Below are 16,754 nucleotides of genomic sequence, written 5' to 3'. Positions count from 1 at the left end.
GCAGGTAATGGAGCTTTAGCAACAGTTTGCCGTCGGTATGGGTTTAGATACTTGTTCTACTACATTCTATTGTATTATGTCGAGTATTCCTGTGTAGGTTTCCCGTTTTGGTTTACCCCGTGTTGAAACTTTGCTAAATGTTAACAAACAACTGACAAAATGATATCTAGGCACCTAACTTCGCTGTAATATGAATATTAATTTGATGTAATCGAAACGTTGTAAAACATTTAGCAGCCCGGTGGGTGCATCATTTGAACTTAAGTGCTTTTATATTTACAGTTCTGAGCAGACGTGGTGCTGTCACACACATATTCTCGCCGTCTTGACACAGGCTGAAAGTCTGTCAACTTGAGAGAAATGGAGTGCCAATGTGAGAAGGACAACGCTGAGGATGCTGTTACAGGTGAGACCGAATAAAAAAAATAAAATAAAAAATAAATAAAACATACCTTTATAGAGACCTTAAAGATGTTTGCGCTAGGCTAAGTAGGCTAACGTTTCTTATGTTATTATTTGTATTTATGACAATACAATTTTTAAATTGGCACTTCGTGAGATGTCTATTAATGACGTTACGGTCTTTTATGATCTCATTATGTCATTTTGTGTGCTTCATGGTAGCAAAAACTAAATCGTTAAGCGTAGACTGTGGAGTACGCAATACATATTATCAAGTTAGCAGTCAAAAGTTTTTGGACTTCCGGTTTAGTTTTTCTAAATAAAAAAAAATCAATGCTAATCAAGATCGCGTGACTTTCCAGTCCTGACAATGAATAGTGGTGGGAAAGTATTCAGATCCTTCACTTAAGTAAAACTACTAATACCACATTGTACAGTGTTGGAGTAGAAAGTGGCATGAAAAGAAAATACTCAAGTAAAATACAAGTAGGCTACCTCAAATGTGTACTTAAGTAGGCTACAGTACTTGTGTAAATGTACTTAGTTTACATCCCACCACTACAAAAGGCACGAAACACTACACAACCATGTTTAATGTAGTTTTATGAAATGATCAAGTTGAAAGCCTTTTTTTTACGCAGCTGCTATGAATTGCCATTTCAAACTGTGCTGAAGTTTCCTTTGTCAAAACAATCCTGGAATACATATACATATTACATTAATGTACACTTTGATATGCCTACAGGGACACACACACACAGACAGACAGACAGACAGACGACAGACAGACAGACAGACAGACAGAGAGAGTGAGCCCTGATTTAAACAATATGGATTTCCTTTTGCATTTCCCATTTAGGTGAAAGGTAGACCCCATGATAAGTTGTGTACAACATTGCAATACTGATGTCATGTTTTCCTCCCTCCCCTCTCTTTTATAGACTGGTGGCTGAACAGCAACAACATCCAAATGGGAGCTTTTACTGTGGTGGGGTATCTTCTCTACCGATTCTCACAGAGTCAGTCACTCACTCACTCACTCACCAACACACAAGTTCATATTAAGTTGGAAAAACAGAAAGCTCCCCTGACATGGCGTAAGCCATGTTGTTTCTCTGATTGACTGACCTGTCCTCCTCAGATATAGTGAGTCTGGAAACCAGAAAGCACAGCAAATCTAAATATGTAAAGAAGATTAAACCTGCTTGAATTTATCAGAAATGTTTTTTGATTAGAGCAGACATCCCTGATGGTTTTATCAGGGGTTTAGCCAGGAACTATGGGTCCTACTTACAGAGGGTGATTCGATCCTCGCTCCATTTTTAGTGACAAATATGAACGTACGTACAGTAGGCCTATGCAGAATCACATCAGACCTGTGCACATTCATTTATTGATCAGAGACACACATATCTAAAGGATAAAGCAGGAGATAAGTTACTCTATATTGTCAACAAATCCTATGAAAAAGACCAAAACCAACGATCAATCAATGTTGACCCCTGGTGTAATACTCACAGCAGTCTCGTTCTCCCTGCAGCGCTGCCAGCTCTGATCCGATGGCCCATTCGTCTGTTCTGCACTCTAACCGGTGAGTTCCGTCAGAGTGACAGAGGTCACTTTGTCCTCGTCGTCACAGTCTGATCTTAACCGACAGCTCGCGTATGTGTGTATGATGTGAAATAAAAATCACCACAACTTAAATGTGTGTTCTGCCTCAGGTCTGACCGCTCTTTGGAGTTGGGTGAGCCACCTAGTGGGAACCCTTCGTGGTACGAAATACACATCCTGAATTTCTGACCCATAGGAATAAAACACAAATATGTCCCCTATGAATTAAAAAAAGAAAAGGAAAAAAGAAGTCATATTCTAAAATTTTCTATTTGTGTCTTGTGTGTCAGGAATCCAGAGCCTGTGTAACTGGCTGTCTGGAATTTGGCGGTTTATCGAAGGTGAGTGCTGGCTGCATTTGTGTTGGATGTTGTTTCCTCTTCATTGTGTGCTTCAAATGGACTTTTTAAGGGAAGCTAAACAGGTCAGGAGAAGTTTACAATTTGGATGGGTATGTTTGGGTAGCCAGAGGAAGTGACTTAGAAATTCAGCAGACACATGACAGCAATTTAGTATCTACGTAGAGTGGGGAGTACATGATAATTATAGGCCTATAATTAAGCAACTGACTTACAATCTGCTCCTCCATCAGCATCTTCCTCCAAGTTCAAGTCGCTGATTAGTGCCAACACGGGTCAGTTCACATTCATTTTCCTTTTTGGTACACGTTTTCTTCTTTTTCTTGTTTGTTCCGTTGAATGTGAAATATTACAAACATAAAACCCACTCACTCAGGCCCAGCTGGGCTGAGAATCACAGCTGTTCTGCAAAGTCTTTTATTATTTATCTAATAAAAACTTGTCACCTCTGCATCAGAGATGGATCCGTCCAGCAGGATCGACAAACCAGGCCTAAGGCTGATCCTCCTGGGGCCCATGGGTGGAGGACGGACCTCCCTTGCAGATACTTTGTTGGGCAACAGTGAGACAAAGGCACCCACGGGTACCCTAATGCAGAGCACCAAGAGGAGGACAGTAATGGATGGTAGAGAGGTTATAGCGATCGACACCCCAGACCTTTTGGGGCCGTCATTGGGGAACAGACAAATTCAAGAAGGGAGACCGACCAGGATGCGGCTCAGGCAATCCGAGCCACCCTTGAGCTGTTTGGCGACGGGGTCGCGGGGTACATCATCCCAGTGTTTACCCACGCAGACCGCCTGGGTCCGAAGCGTACCGTAGATCAGCTGCTGGATGTGGACTCTGGGGGTCTGCAAAGGGCTCTGTCTCTAAGCGACCAGAGGCCAGAGCTGGTGGACAACAGGCCAGACTGCCCCCCAGAGGCACAGAGTGTGATGCGCAGGCAGCTGCTGGAGCGTGTGGTGGAGATGAAGACACTGAGGGGGCATTTTGTCCACGAGCTGCAGAGGAGGGAGGACCGCATCAGGGAGGAGCTGCTAGCTGATATGGGCTCTGCCCTGGCTGGAAAACTGGGACACACATAATAAGAGGGAGGGGGGGGGCAGTGAAAAAAATCAGCAGACTTGAAGTGCAAGGGTGAATCTTTGCCTGAAGTATTTTTGTCACTCTGCTGGTTCACCACTGTCCAAATGAATGTAGTACTGCTGGATGGCTGCCTTTCGGTTTTCAACATGCCGCCAATGCTTTTGGTTAGATATCATGCCCACACACACACTTAATTTAGCTATTTTGATGTGTTGTAATTCCTCCATGTCTGTATATTCTTTGGGAAAGGCGTGCACCTCATGTTTTCTTCCTCTGCTGCAGTGCTTGGTCCTCCCCCCTTTCCTTCATAATTTATAAGATATCAAACTTTAAAGATGATCGGGGAAAATAAACTGAAGTCACATTGGGAGTTCAGCAGTACTGTTCAATGTATTCTTTGCTTTCTCCAGAGGCCTCTGAAATAGCATTTAGACAAGATAACAATTACTTTAATATGAACAAGTTCAAATTCAATTGCGGGTTTTAGAGATTGTATTTCTGTAGCTGTGATCAGAAAAGAAATCTCCTACATATTGTCAACAAATGACAGTAACAAGTTGATATATGATATAATAATAATTTCACTTTGTCTTTAATTGTAAAGGTATCAATATTGTCTATTTTGCAAGTACATGTTGTCAATCTAGTGCAGTATAAACCCATTTTGATCACCTTTCATTTTCAGAATTGAGTTTGCCCACATTTTTAGGCAGGCAAATCCTAATGAGCTGAAACACAAGTAGGTAGATAGAGCATTCAACTAAACAGTGCAGACCTTCAACAGACCAATCAGGTTTTCTCATGGGCATGATGATGTATAAACTTAAGCATAGGAAAGAAAATAACCCCCAGTGGTCTGCTGTTCTTTTGCCAAGCCTGACCTCTGACCTGAGAAAAAGAGAAAACGATATTAAAGGAATAGTTAGCCCCAGTCATTATGTTCCAGCTCGTCTGGGAGCCAGGGACTAGTTACAGTGCTGTGCAGCCAAACAAATATGCTGCAAAAGTGCAAAAACAAATATGTACCTTATTAGCGCCAATGTTTTCCAGTGTCACTTTTGGGTATAGCTTGTTACTGTGGGAGAAACTGCATCTGACTGGTCAGTAATAATAATAATAATAATAATAATAATAATAATAATAATAAATTTTATTTGGCGGACGCCTTTCTAAATACACAAGGGCATCTTACATGTTTAAAAGGGCATAAAAGAAGGAAATATATTAAAATACATTTAGCTTCATAGTAATACATTTTACAAAATAGACAACATCTGAAAAGTGCTAAAAATGTCAGAAAAGCAGTAAAAAAGAGTGTCGGGAGGGTTAGACTTTTTAAAAAGCTTGACCTTCCCGTTCTCCACTAAAACACAATACCAGCAATTCTAAGTTTATTCAATTTGAAGATAAAAAAAAAAAAAGATCTGTTCTCTGTGGCTAAACGTGCCATTAGCAGTGCAGGAATGTCACAAGAGGAAGAGGAGATTCATGTTCGGTTGTATCCACATAATTGGGGATATTATGGGATTAAACGGGCTGATTGGTGGTGGTCCTAAAAAAAACCTTTAAGAGAAAGTGCCAAAGTCTTTTACACTTGCATTGAAAAATAATTTTTATTTTGACACGGAATCAAATGGCTCATCAAATGGTCAAACATAGTGGCAAACCCACTGAAAATGAACACCAAACTGCAACCATTTAGCCACTTTTAGCTCTTTTAGTTTTTCTGCCTGCACAACATTCTCAGGAGTTTCGCACACCAAAGTAGAGCTACAAAATGAATGATATGTTGAGTGAATTCTGAGCTATTCTCAAAATGTTCAAAGTTCAACACGAGAGGAACAACTCACGTAGCGTACCCAAACAAACCATGGGCTGTGTCACATTGTTTCAATAAAGGAGACTGAAGAAGGCCATCAGAATGTCATCATTATTTAAAGCCTCTCTCTTGCTCTTTCTCCAGTCTGTCCTCCCTTACTACTTATCTGGAATAACTACAGTATCTTCCTAATCTGTTTATTTTCCACTTGTACCAAAATGTATTCTGGTCTGAAAGGGTTTTATGTTGCAATATTAATTATATGTTAGTAGCCTATCCTACTTGAATTGTAAATGTTATATTTGTAACCTTTATGTAAATATTTTGTTTGCTGTCAGCACTAGGAAGTGTTTATTTAAAATGTGTCTGAATAATCCTATAATGGATGACCCGTGTAAGCGGCCAGACACGAAAATAAACAATCCATTCATTCATTCACTCATTTACCCTGGAAGCAGCTTTTGAGTTCCACATCACGTCTAATGTGTGAATCCATTGTTCTCTATGCAATTTGAGACTCCACCAGTCACAATGAAAAACTAGGAGGCCTATGAAAAGACTGAAAGAATGCAGATAAATCAAAAGGATATTGCTGAAGAGATAGCCACAAAAAAAAATGGGGTTTGTTAGAAAGAAAATGTTAAAGATGTTATTTTATACATATTGGTACATCACCGAAATTGGATGCAATTCACCCTGCTGTACATTACAACATTGAAATATGACTTTAATAAGTTGTTGTAGCAAATGATTTAGCAAACAGTTGCCTATTTAGACATCCAGCAGACACAGATATTGGTCCCCATCTACTGAAAAAATATCTGGGTCTTTAGCTGCTAAATATTCACCAGTGATGGGCTAACTTTGTCTGCTATGCTAAGCAAATAATACACATTGCCGGACTTACAAAAAGACCCAAAACGATCACAAAGAGACGCTACAGAGATGCAAACAACCACAAAGAGACGCTACATAACTGAGAACATATGACCAACACAGGCCGACTACAAAAGACCCAAAATAATATGAGACACAAAACAATCACAAAGAGATGCAAAATGACTAACAATATACTTTTGGGTGTCTTATTCCTATGTAGACAATAGATGTAGTCTGTGCCTAGGGCCCCATTGTCTTATAATCTGTCAATCAAAACCGTAAAGTTGCAAGCGTAAAACCAAAACAATGAGCTAAAAGAGGCTAAAAAGCTGCGGAGCTAAAGAGTTGGGTGAATTATGTGTGCGGGATTCCTTCGTCATGTGATCCATTGTTAATGAAGAAGTAGGCCTTCTGACACTTTACGCATTCAGCACTGAAAATGAAGTTGCACCTACCACCTGGACTAAAAGCCTGGACACGGACTTATAAATGATCTACATTACTGCTGCAAACAGCAGTAAATCAGCATTGTGTTATTTATTTTATTTTGAACATGCCCACTAACGGGTGATGGGGGAAAAAATTGGAAAATAAGGGGTTTCGCAGTCCCAGGGGAGGGACTGCTCCACTGTCGACTGACGCAGGCGGTGACAGCAATACGGAGCCAGCGAGACGCTACTGCGCATGTCAGCGTCTGCATGGACGGAGAGAGAGAGACAGACGGAGAGAGAGAGAGAGCTATACTAGGGAAAATTGGCAAAGACAAAGGACTGAACAGCCTTTAGGGAAACAGGAGAGAGCAGATTCAGTTTTTACACCGGTTTATGATAGTCCAGCTGTGACACAACCGGGGGGAAGCGGCCAGGTAAGCGGTCGGTTCGAGGAAAATGAAGTTATAAGACGAAAAGGAAGCGTTGTGGTTGTGTTTGCTGTAGACACATGAGTCACGTAGAGCAGCCAGTAGATTATCGCCAGATATCTGTTACTATCAAGGATTAATTGCATGTGTACATGTATGGTTTCACAGTAGAACAGCGGCTATATCCTTGTTAATGGACCGCAAGCTCCATAATGTGCGTGTTTTGTTCGGGGGGGGGGGGCTGTTGTCATATTTTGCTAGCTTACTGAACAGGCTGCTTCCTCTATCCAGTCCAAGCTCCTGGAAATGTTTACCTTCTTCTCATTTTGTTTTGGGGGGTGGTCTGCTGACCAACAGGAGATATAGTAACTAGCAGCTTATAATGTCATTTCGACGCTATCTGTCGCCGTCAACAGCAAATTCAGCGTTGCCTTAAAGTGTTGTTTCAGTCGTTTGGCTGCTGTTTGAGCTCTGCTACTTTGTGGTGGGAATGTGTGACCATTTCTATCATTTGAAACGACCGAATTGTGAATTAACAACACAGGCGGAGAATGAAAATACAGCAAATACAGCTTTTCTTTCTGTCCTTTCAGATGTCCTTTTCCTGGCACTGCTCAGCATCAAATCCTAGTTGTATGTGTTCCAGTGGAAGTGACGCTTCACGGTCAGCAGCCTGCTGATGGAAAGAACTGCAAAGCTATAGGCTTGGTGATTCAATGGAAAGAGCTGTCAACACGCACCGAAGATGGAGGAAGTGGAAACGCACAGAGAGCAACGGCAGTTTGATTGACGACACCGCTGTGGTGGTGGTGGTGGTGTTGGAGGAGTAATCTTTCGAGTTGGGAGCATCTGGAGTGTCTTTGTTTGCTGGCAATCCCACCGTGAGTTTCAATTGTTACCCCAACCCCCCCCCCCTCCTCCCTCCTGTTGACCTTTCTTCACATCCATCCTTTCGAGAGAGCAGGTGTTACAGCCACAGGTCTCATTTACCTTGCAACTCCCCCCTCCTGTGGCCATACACACAAGCTCCTCTCTTCCAAGCGGCTGAGAGGTTGCTATGGCAATGGTCGTCATGATGCTGATGTAGCGTTCTGAAGGTAGTAGTTGTGGAGGTAGTGGTGGAGCTGGGGGAGGTGGCGGCGGCAGGGCCTGCGGCGGTGATCGTCCAGGGATGGGAAGCGCTCCGTATCCAGCCGGTGAGTGGAAGGGGAAGGGGCGAGGCGGCCTACAAGAGCTGGGCTGCATGCCCTGGAAGGTCAGCAGGCAGAAAGGAGGAGGAGGAGGGGGGGAGGTGGTGGTGGTGGGAATGGAGGAGAGGAGGTGCAGGGATCCCACGGACTCTCAGCAGCAGCAGCAGCAGCAGGATCTCTCATCTTCCTCTTCCTCCCTCACCCCCCCACTGCCTCCTCAGCCCTCTCTGACCCCTCCGGCCATTTATCATGAGAAGCAGCGGAGGGAGCTGTGCGCCCTACACGCGCTCAATAACGTCTTCCAGGACGGGACGGCCTTCAGTAGGGACACCTTGCAGGAGATATACCAGAGGTGGGGACGCTGTCTTACCCAGTCTCTCAATATTTAGCACGTGTACACAAAATGTTATGGATAATCTTTTAATCTCCTCTTGTCAACTTGTTGCAGGCTTTCTCCCAGCACTCTGGTGACGCCTCACAAGAAGAGCATGCTGGGAAATGGGAACTACGATGTAAACGTCATTATGGCAGCCCTGCAGACCCGAGGGTTTGAGGCAGTTTGGTGGGATAAAAGAAGGTATATACTGTAGGGCTGTGGCCGAAAAACTTCCATTTCTGTTGTCTTTATTCTTGCACGTGAAAATGTAAGGGAGTAGGACAGAAGATTTGTTTCTGTTGTCACTGCAGTATATCCTTTGACTGATCTCCTTGTTGTTTCCCGTTAATAGTCAATATGAGGGTCAGGCAGACAACTATTATATAGCTGTTACATCTGCAGTTTAGGAGCATCCACTTGAATCCCACAATGTAAACACAAGGGAAATATTGTAAAGAGGCTCCCTGTGTCCTCTGCACCTAATCAGCAGGGTCTTTAATGATCTCTGTGATATGTCAGCTGTTCCATCAGCTGACAAAGTCTGAGAGACAGTTTAATCAGCATATTCTGCTTCCCTCGTCAACAGTCTTACACGACTGTGGCAACAACAGCAACCGCTTGCTTTTATCAGTAAAACAACAGTGTTATCAGAAAGCCGTATTCCTGTTTCTCTGTCTTGACCTAAACAGGAACAAAATCAAAGCTACTCTAAATCTAGTAACACAGTATTTACATGTTTGTCATTGTAAATATTAAGCAGTGATATCATGTTTTTTGGTCCAAGTTATGTTTCTGTAATGTAACCTGGGACTTCCTTATGGTGCATTCAAGTGCTTATGGGAAATATTCCGGATTTCAGAATCAGCTTCCAAACGACAATCTTGTTAATTCATCAAACTACCAAATGAATGTGAACATTTTCACAATATTTAATGTTTAACATTTGATGGATGGAAAGTTTTAAGTGTTGCTGCATTTAAAAAAAAAAAAAAAAAACGGCTTGATACAAGCCGTTTCATCTAAGTCTTGAGCAAAATTAAAAGCACTTCATAGTGCCGTAAATACATGTAGTGTATGGTCAATTCCGGGTTTTTGAAAATCATCATGTATTGTAGAGAATTTCTTTTAATGTATTGTGTATCACAGAATAGCTACCATTGTGCGCTTTCACTATTATGGACAATGTATTCTACACAAAGTGACCCTGTGGTTATTTCTATTTATGATAACTACCTCAAGCAGGTTTCTAGATTTAGGCTTTTTTCATATCATACGGAATTGAAAGGCTGGCAGTAGTGTATATATTTAATCTTAAACCTATTGTGTGCTAGAATATGGTCAACGGTAATGTAAGGATTATACAGTTTCAATCAGGAGAGACTTCATTTAAAGGTCCCATGACATGGTGCTCTTTGGATGCTTTTATACTTTTATCTGAAGTCTATTTCCTGAAATTCAGCCTTGGTGCAGAATTACAGCCACTAGAGCCAGTCCCACAATGAGCTTTCCTTAGTATGTGTCATTTCTGTGTCTGTATTCTGTGTCTGCTATTGAGGAGGAGAGGGGGAGGGGGGGGGGGTCTTGACCAACTGTCACTTTGCCTTGTTTGAAAGCCATGATGTCTCTCTCTTATGGGTGGGCCAAATTCTCTGGGCGGGCAAAGCAGAGAAAGGGGAGGTAACCTTGCTCCTTATGACCTCATAAGGAGAAGATTCCAGATTGGCCCATCTGAGCTTTCATTTTCTCAAAGGCAGAGCAGGATACCCAGGGCTCAGTTTACACCTATCACCATTTCTAGCCACTGGGGGACCATAGGCAGGCTGGGGGAACGCATATTAATGTTAAAAAACCTCAAAGTGAAATTTTCTGCCATGGGACCTTTAAGAGTGAAATAAGTTGAATTAACATGGACCAAAATAGGTAGATACTGTATGTTAGTCTTTGGCGATTAGTCTACATTGCAGTGATTTATAAAGGGATATACTTACGCCAAGCTTAATTTGTATGCAAAAGCACTTGTATGTAGGGTTGGGTATCGTTTGGATTTTTGGGATTCCGATGCCGAACCGGTACTTTTAAAACGATTCAGATTCCTAAACTGATTCTTGAAAAACTGAAAAATGACATAAAAGAAAGGCTTTAACGTCCGTTTTGGTGAGCCCAGAGGGAAAATATGGAATTTTAAAAGTAGCCTACATTTACGGTAGCTAGCTAACGGTAGACTACAGAGAAAGTATGATATTTTTACGTCCGTTTCGGAGTTATAGAGGGAAAATATTTCAGTCGACACATTAAGTGGAAATGAGGAACCGAAATTCTAATCCGGTCCGATTCCTACCGGTTGCGTAGAAAGGTTTCGGTACCCAACCCTACTTGTATGCTTGATTAACACACACTACTTATAGACGACATCTACTACAATGAATACATTGTCTTTCTTCCTCCAGGGATGTAGGCAGCATCGAGCTGTCCAACGTGACCGGCTTCATTTTGAATGTGCCATCCAACCTGCGCTGGGGACCTCTCCGGCTGCCGCTCAAACGCCAGCACTGGATAGGCGTCAGAGAGGTGGGCGGGCTCTACTACAACTTGGACTCCAAGCTGCGTAGCCCTCAACCTATCGGCAGCTCGGATGAGCTCAGGTGAGATTCATGGGATGTGTGTGTTTATGTGCATGCGTTTTCTTACTTTGACAGCTGTGATTGTTATGAGATTTAAAATAATTGTGCCATGGCGGATTCGTATATCACACGCAGGAGCCGTTGGTCCCTTTTTAGCAGCAGAGTGGTGGCGATGGTGATCTATGAATGGATGAATATGTTTGTCTGTCTAACACTTTAGTCCAGAGTAAGATTTATTTAAAACTATATAGTATTGGCCAGATTGCCATGAAACTTGATACTGAGTTTGGCGTAGTAGGCAATGCTGTTAGCATGGTGGCTGACCACCTTACTCCATTATGACATATCGTTTCGGCTAGTGCTTTTAAACATGCTGTCGGTGTGCTCACCGAGCTTTGTTAGCCTTTACAACAGAGCTGCTTCACTACACTTGTTAGATGATTTATTACAGGGTTCTCTGTTGATTTGTTGTCGCTGTGTGCTCGTGGTTGAAAATTAATTAATGTAAACAAAGCAGCGTGCCAGAAAAGATGGCGACCACTACCCAGAATGCAATGCCCCATGACGTAGTTGCCCTTCTCTATAAACCCACTGTATGCTACCTACATACCTGCCCGCCAGACAGACAAAGTTAGCCACTAACTAGCTAACGTAGTGACAAATTTAACAGCTAATGAGCCAGACATTTCCCTTTTTTAGGAGTTAGTTGAGACCAAAACAGAGCTACAAGAGAGTAAATATTTGTTTCTGTCTACATGACTTTTTAAGAGTGTCTGCTGGACATGTTTGCCAACACGATTGCCATAATAGTAGAGTGCGGATCGGGCTGCATTTTTCTGTCAGAGCCCGGCCCGTGTCCGACAGAGCAGTAACCGAACCCGACCCGAGCACGACAGGCATTAAGATATTTATGTCCGAGCCCGACCCGAGCCTTGAGTTAAAATCTCCTTTTTTTCTCATACTAATGACATATGTACACGTAGCCTAATATGCACGTGTTTCGTTGTCACAGCTACATAAACAAATTTCGCACACAGGAAGAAGGATGTTAGGGTAATATTTAAAATTTATTTTAATCACAAAAACGAACCTTTGCATCAAGTGAAACAGGCCCGTTGGCTACCTACATAATAAGCTGTTTTAAATTTAAAATGTTCAATGCCTTATCGCGCTGATGTGACCGACCCGAACCCGAACATCATTTCTAAATATCTGTCCGAAGCCAGCCCAGCCCGTCGGGTCCCGTTGGGTTCGGGTCGGGTATCCATCCTCTACATAATAGCTTTGGAAAGTGATTGTATTAATGTTGTGTTTATGCTGCCCCTAGTGACCAAACACTGAATTGGCAGCTTTAAAGACTGACCCTGTGTATTTTTGGGTTTGCCTTTTTATACAAATTGATATAAAAGAGTTGTTCATCTTGCTTTGCATCGTCTTAACTGTGGCTGGCCTATTTTTTCCCGCATCCCAGGAAGTTTCTCCGCCAGCAGCTGCGAGGGAAGAACTGTGAACTTCTATTGGTCGTCTCAGAGGAAGTGGAGGCACACCAAACATGGCGGTCCGATGGCTAAGGGGTTTTACCAACCAATCGCAGCACCAACTGTGCCAACGGGCCAATCACAGAATGAACGGGAGAGGAAGTAAAATCGTGCACAGCCAGTCACATGGATGCACACTTGCAGATGTATTCCCCCCCACCCCTTTTTTGGGGTTTTGTTTACACAGCCATTGCTGGACTCTTATCTGAAAGGAAGCAAAGCAATGAAGGAAGCAAACACTTTACAGGGAGAATCAAAGAACCCAAGTCCTTTACTCACAACACAGTTAAGACTTCTAAAAAGTTACCATTCTGTTCCTGCTATTCTTGTGTTTTTATATATATATTGACTATTTTTCGATGTCAGTTTTGATCCGTTGATTTTTTTTTTCAAGTTTCCAAAGTCATGAGAGTTCAGGCTTTACGAAAAATGCTGTTTATCTGCTGTCTCCCTCAGTGATCCTCACTGCTTCAGTCATGATGTTCACTGATGTGTCTTCGTGTTTGTCTCTCCCTTCACGTCGTGAGTCTGTCTGTCCGTATCCCCCGTCCTTCACTTTCACCAAAGCGTGCCCTTTCTTGCCTCCGTATGACTCCACCTCACTCCTCCTCTCCGCCAATTTTTTTTTTTTCATATCACAATACAAAACCAGTGATTTATCACGCTGCCAACTTTGTATTTCATGCACTTCCCCAAACACTTCTGGCACAGTCTGAGCCTGTACTGTACCGAGGCTGTGCAGACACAATGGTTTTATATGCAACAAAGCAATGCAAACACCCAGGCCAAGCACTCCCTCTAGTGGATGTTTGCCTCAGTTTCCTTTTCAAGGAAGAAGTAACGGCATCATTCATCCAGTTTTTTTGTAATTGTTCACGTTCAAATGGTTACTTTATATTAACGAAGAGTGCTTGTCACCGAGACAATTATCATCTCTCACTGGAATGATACTGTATCATGATAGAATATTTATCAGATTGGGTTTGTCTAAATTATTGATAAAATCAAACTTTACAAAATTACAGAAATTGGCCAGATTGTGCAGATCCAGCATGACTGTCTACTAAACTATCTCAACTCAAAGTCTACTTCTTTACTTATAAGCTGGTTCTGGAACTTTGGACGGTTCTTAACAGCAGATTGAGTTGGCCCAGTTGCCATGAAAATGCAGATGTTCAAAATGTCCTGTAGTGCTAAAACAGTAATCGACAAAATGAGCAATTTAAATATGAAAAAAATCTTGGCTCTGAGAAGTTATCAGGATTTTCTGATGTTTTATTGACGGGTTGATTAAAAGTGAAGTGAATTGGCAGATTAGTTGATAATGAAAATAACCGCTTGTTTGCAGCCCTACTTTCCAGCATATGGTGCTGTGGCAACTGAGTAAACTTAATCTGCTGAACAGGACTGTATGTAGATGAGGTCAAAAGCTCCAGGAGAAGCTAGTAACTGATCTTTGAGTTTAGAATGTCAATAGTAATCTGAAATAATGAATGAGTTATTGTTACAAATCGACCATAGCGATGAAAAGAAATATTGTTTTAATTGTCCATATCGCGCACAGATGACGAAAACGAGGATACGCCACAAGGGACGATTACTCACTTATTGTTTGATTTCATTTTCCTCCTCGGGCTCCACGCTGTTCCAGAGGGTCGCCACCACAGCAGCCCCCTGTAGCACAGGAGCTCAGCTGATGCAGGCCTCCTTCTCTTCTTAAACATCTCTTGTCAAAGCTGCCAAACAGCTCGGAGAGGATGTCACGGATCGTCCCATCAAGTCATATACAGTCAGCAGGGGGGTCTCTGGTGTGTTCAGAGGAGGGGTCTGGTGCTTGGTTGCACAAAGGGAAGTTGTCAGTTTGAGAGAGTCGAGGTGGAGCGCAGTGCGCCCGGGTAGACAATAATGTAGAAAAAGAAACTGTGGAAAGAAAAGTGAAAGTTGACTGGGCTGGCTACTAAGCCAGACGTGTGCAGTGGTCGATTATTGTGAAACGAGCAGAGAGATTCCACTGTTTGTAGCTTTCAAATCTATCAGTGTAAGAGAAAACTGTTAATACTATACATATTGTCTCTTAATGGCAATATTGGCCTTAACTTGTTTACATTAAAAAAAAAAAACTACGTGTTGCTCTGAAAATTGAGGGGCTGTGCAGTTTGATGCCATTTTAGGAGATTTATTCCAAAGCACCAATTTATTGTAAATATATAGAGAAGAAACCGCTAAAGCTCATTGAATATAATGTTTTCACTTTTGCAGCCAAGGGCTTTCTGTTATTTACAAGTGTTTGATATAGTATGATTTTCTAAAGATAAGATCACATGTTTTTCAATGGTGCATGACTTATTTTGGAATGACACGCTTCAATTCCAGCCTGTAGACCTTTAATGTCATACTATATCCAAGTGAACCTGCATCGAAACATCACAGAGGTTTTCATCCATTTTACTGAGATTTTGGACCCAATCACATCATGACAAGTGTCTCACAAATGCATTCAAGATGTGCTTTTTTTGCCATGACAATCTATTCAGCTGATTGTCACTGTATTTTGTTTATTTTTTATTTTTTTGCATAGAAATAAAATGCTTATAATGGCACTTTATGTATAAGCTAGAGTGCGGGTGTATTAACTGGGTCAATGTTTGCTCCGAGGGTCATTGTTGTGGGAATTGTCACTTTTCTCTCCGCCTGTTTTGCATGGTCACAAGTGGAGAGTAATTCAACACATTTACTCAAGTTTACTTCAATACAATTTTGAGGTATACTTGCACTTTTACTTGAGTATTTTCATTTCTACTTTATACTTCTACCCCACTACATTTCAGGAGGAAATATTTTGCTTTTTATTCAATTTATTTGTCAACTGTTGTTACTAGTTAGATTTCAAATGATTTTACAGAAAGAAAGAAAAAGCTTATAAAATACAGTGCATTAAAAAAATCCCACCGTTTAAAAAAAAAAAAAAAAAATCTCTTGAATCAGACGTTTATGAGTTGTTTGCAGCTCCATTCTTACTCTAAACTTTTCAGATGGTTTAATTCTAAAAAGTCAATACAAATTTGTGAAGCAGAAATTAGTTTTTTTTTTTTTCATACCCATGAATCATTTTCCCACCTCTTATGCTGCGTTCCGGACACAATTTTTAGCCTGTAAGTTACGACTTCAAGTCACGACTTGGTAGCGTTCCAGGCAAAGTCACCACAATCCCTTCTAGCTAGCATTAGCGGCTACCTAACGTTGACGTTAGCTAGCGCTAGCTGATACTAGCGATATCTAGTCGGCGACATATTTTGGGCTTCATTTAATAAACGTAACCTGTAGTAGTACACAATCTTATGTGTATTGTTTTGATTACAATGTGCGGAATTACTTTACGTTGCCTATTTATGTCTATTTCTATTTCTCACTGTTAATCACCCGCGTCTGTACAGCATTAACAGGGGTCGCCATTGTTGTTTATGTGTGTGTGACGTCAACGATCTGGTACGAGTTCACGGGTAGTAAGCATAGACTGTATATAAGAATGGACCAACAGATCCCGTTGCTCTGGACGGAGACCAGTGAAGGATATTAGAAGCACTTTTCCGGTGAGCGCTGAGCATTACTGCGCAGCCTCCAACTGACAGAGACAACGTAAATGTGACGTGAGCAACCTGTTTGAAAGTTGTAAGTCTTCTGGTAGCTGTGCCAAGAGAAATCTCAATCATTCCCAATCTTGCAGAGACGGAGATATGTACAGGTATATGTAAGGAGTTAACATAAGCACAGGCTAATTATTGCTAACTAAAATGCTAGTTAACATTAGTAATTAAACCTAAACAGCTAATGTAAGTCAAAACTGCCTGCAAGCTTCTCCTGTACTATACGGTAATTCCTCTACTATGCGACAGTAAGTCGCTTGGTTATGACACAATCATTAGCCTATTTTTACAAAAACATCTGCTACGGAGCCATAACTTTTATACATTGTCGTGTTTCTTTAGAAATAAACAATGGACAAATAGTCTTTAT

The 16,754-nt window shown here is 41.7% G+C and overlaps 1 protein-coding gene and 1 pseudogene across 1 annotated transcript; both read left to right on the top strand.

The window, feature by feature from the left end:
* The first annotated feature begins 19 nt into the window (after nucleotides 1-19).
* On the top strand, nucleotides 20-5,374 carry LOC120551797 (annotated as a pseudogene).
* Nucleotides 5,375-6,793: 1,419 nt separating this feature from the next.
* Nucleotides 6,794-15,513, top strand: josd1 (Josephin domain containing 1). Its single transcript, XM_039789009.1, has 5 exons — nucleotides 6,794-7,021; nucleotides 7,609-8,557; nucleotides 8,654-8,782; nucleotides 11,029-11,223; nucleotides 12,674-15,513. Exons 2-5 carry the CDS (start codon nucleotides 8,187-8,189, stop codon nucleotides 12,771-12,773), a joined length of 795 nt encoding a protein of 264 aa, XP_039644943.1. The 5' UTR covers nucleotides 6,794-7,021; nucleotides 7,609-8,186; the 3' UTR covers nucleotides 12,774-15,513.
* Nucleotides 15,514-16,754: the final 1,241 nt, after the last annotated feature.

Source organism: Perca fluviatilis, chromosome 21 (genome assembly GCF_010015445.1).
Source record: "Perca fluviatilis chromosome 21, GENO_Pfluv_1.0, whole genome shotgun sequence".
Classification (NCBI taxonomy): domain Eukaryota; kingdom Metazoa; phylum Chordata; class Actinopteri; order Perciformes; family Percidae; genus Perca; species Perca fluviatilis.
This window is presented reverse-complemented; position numbering and strand designations above follow the sequence as displayed.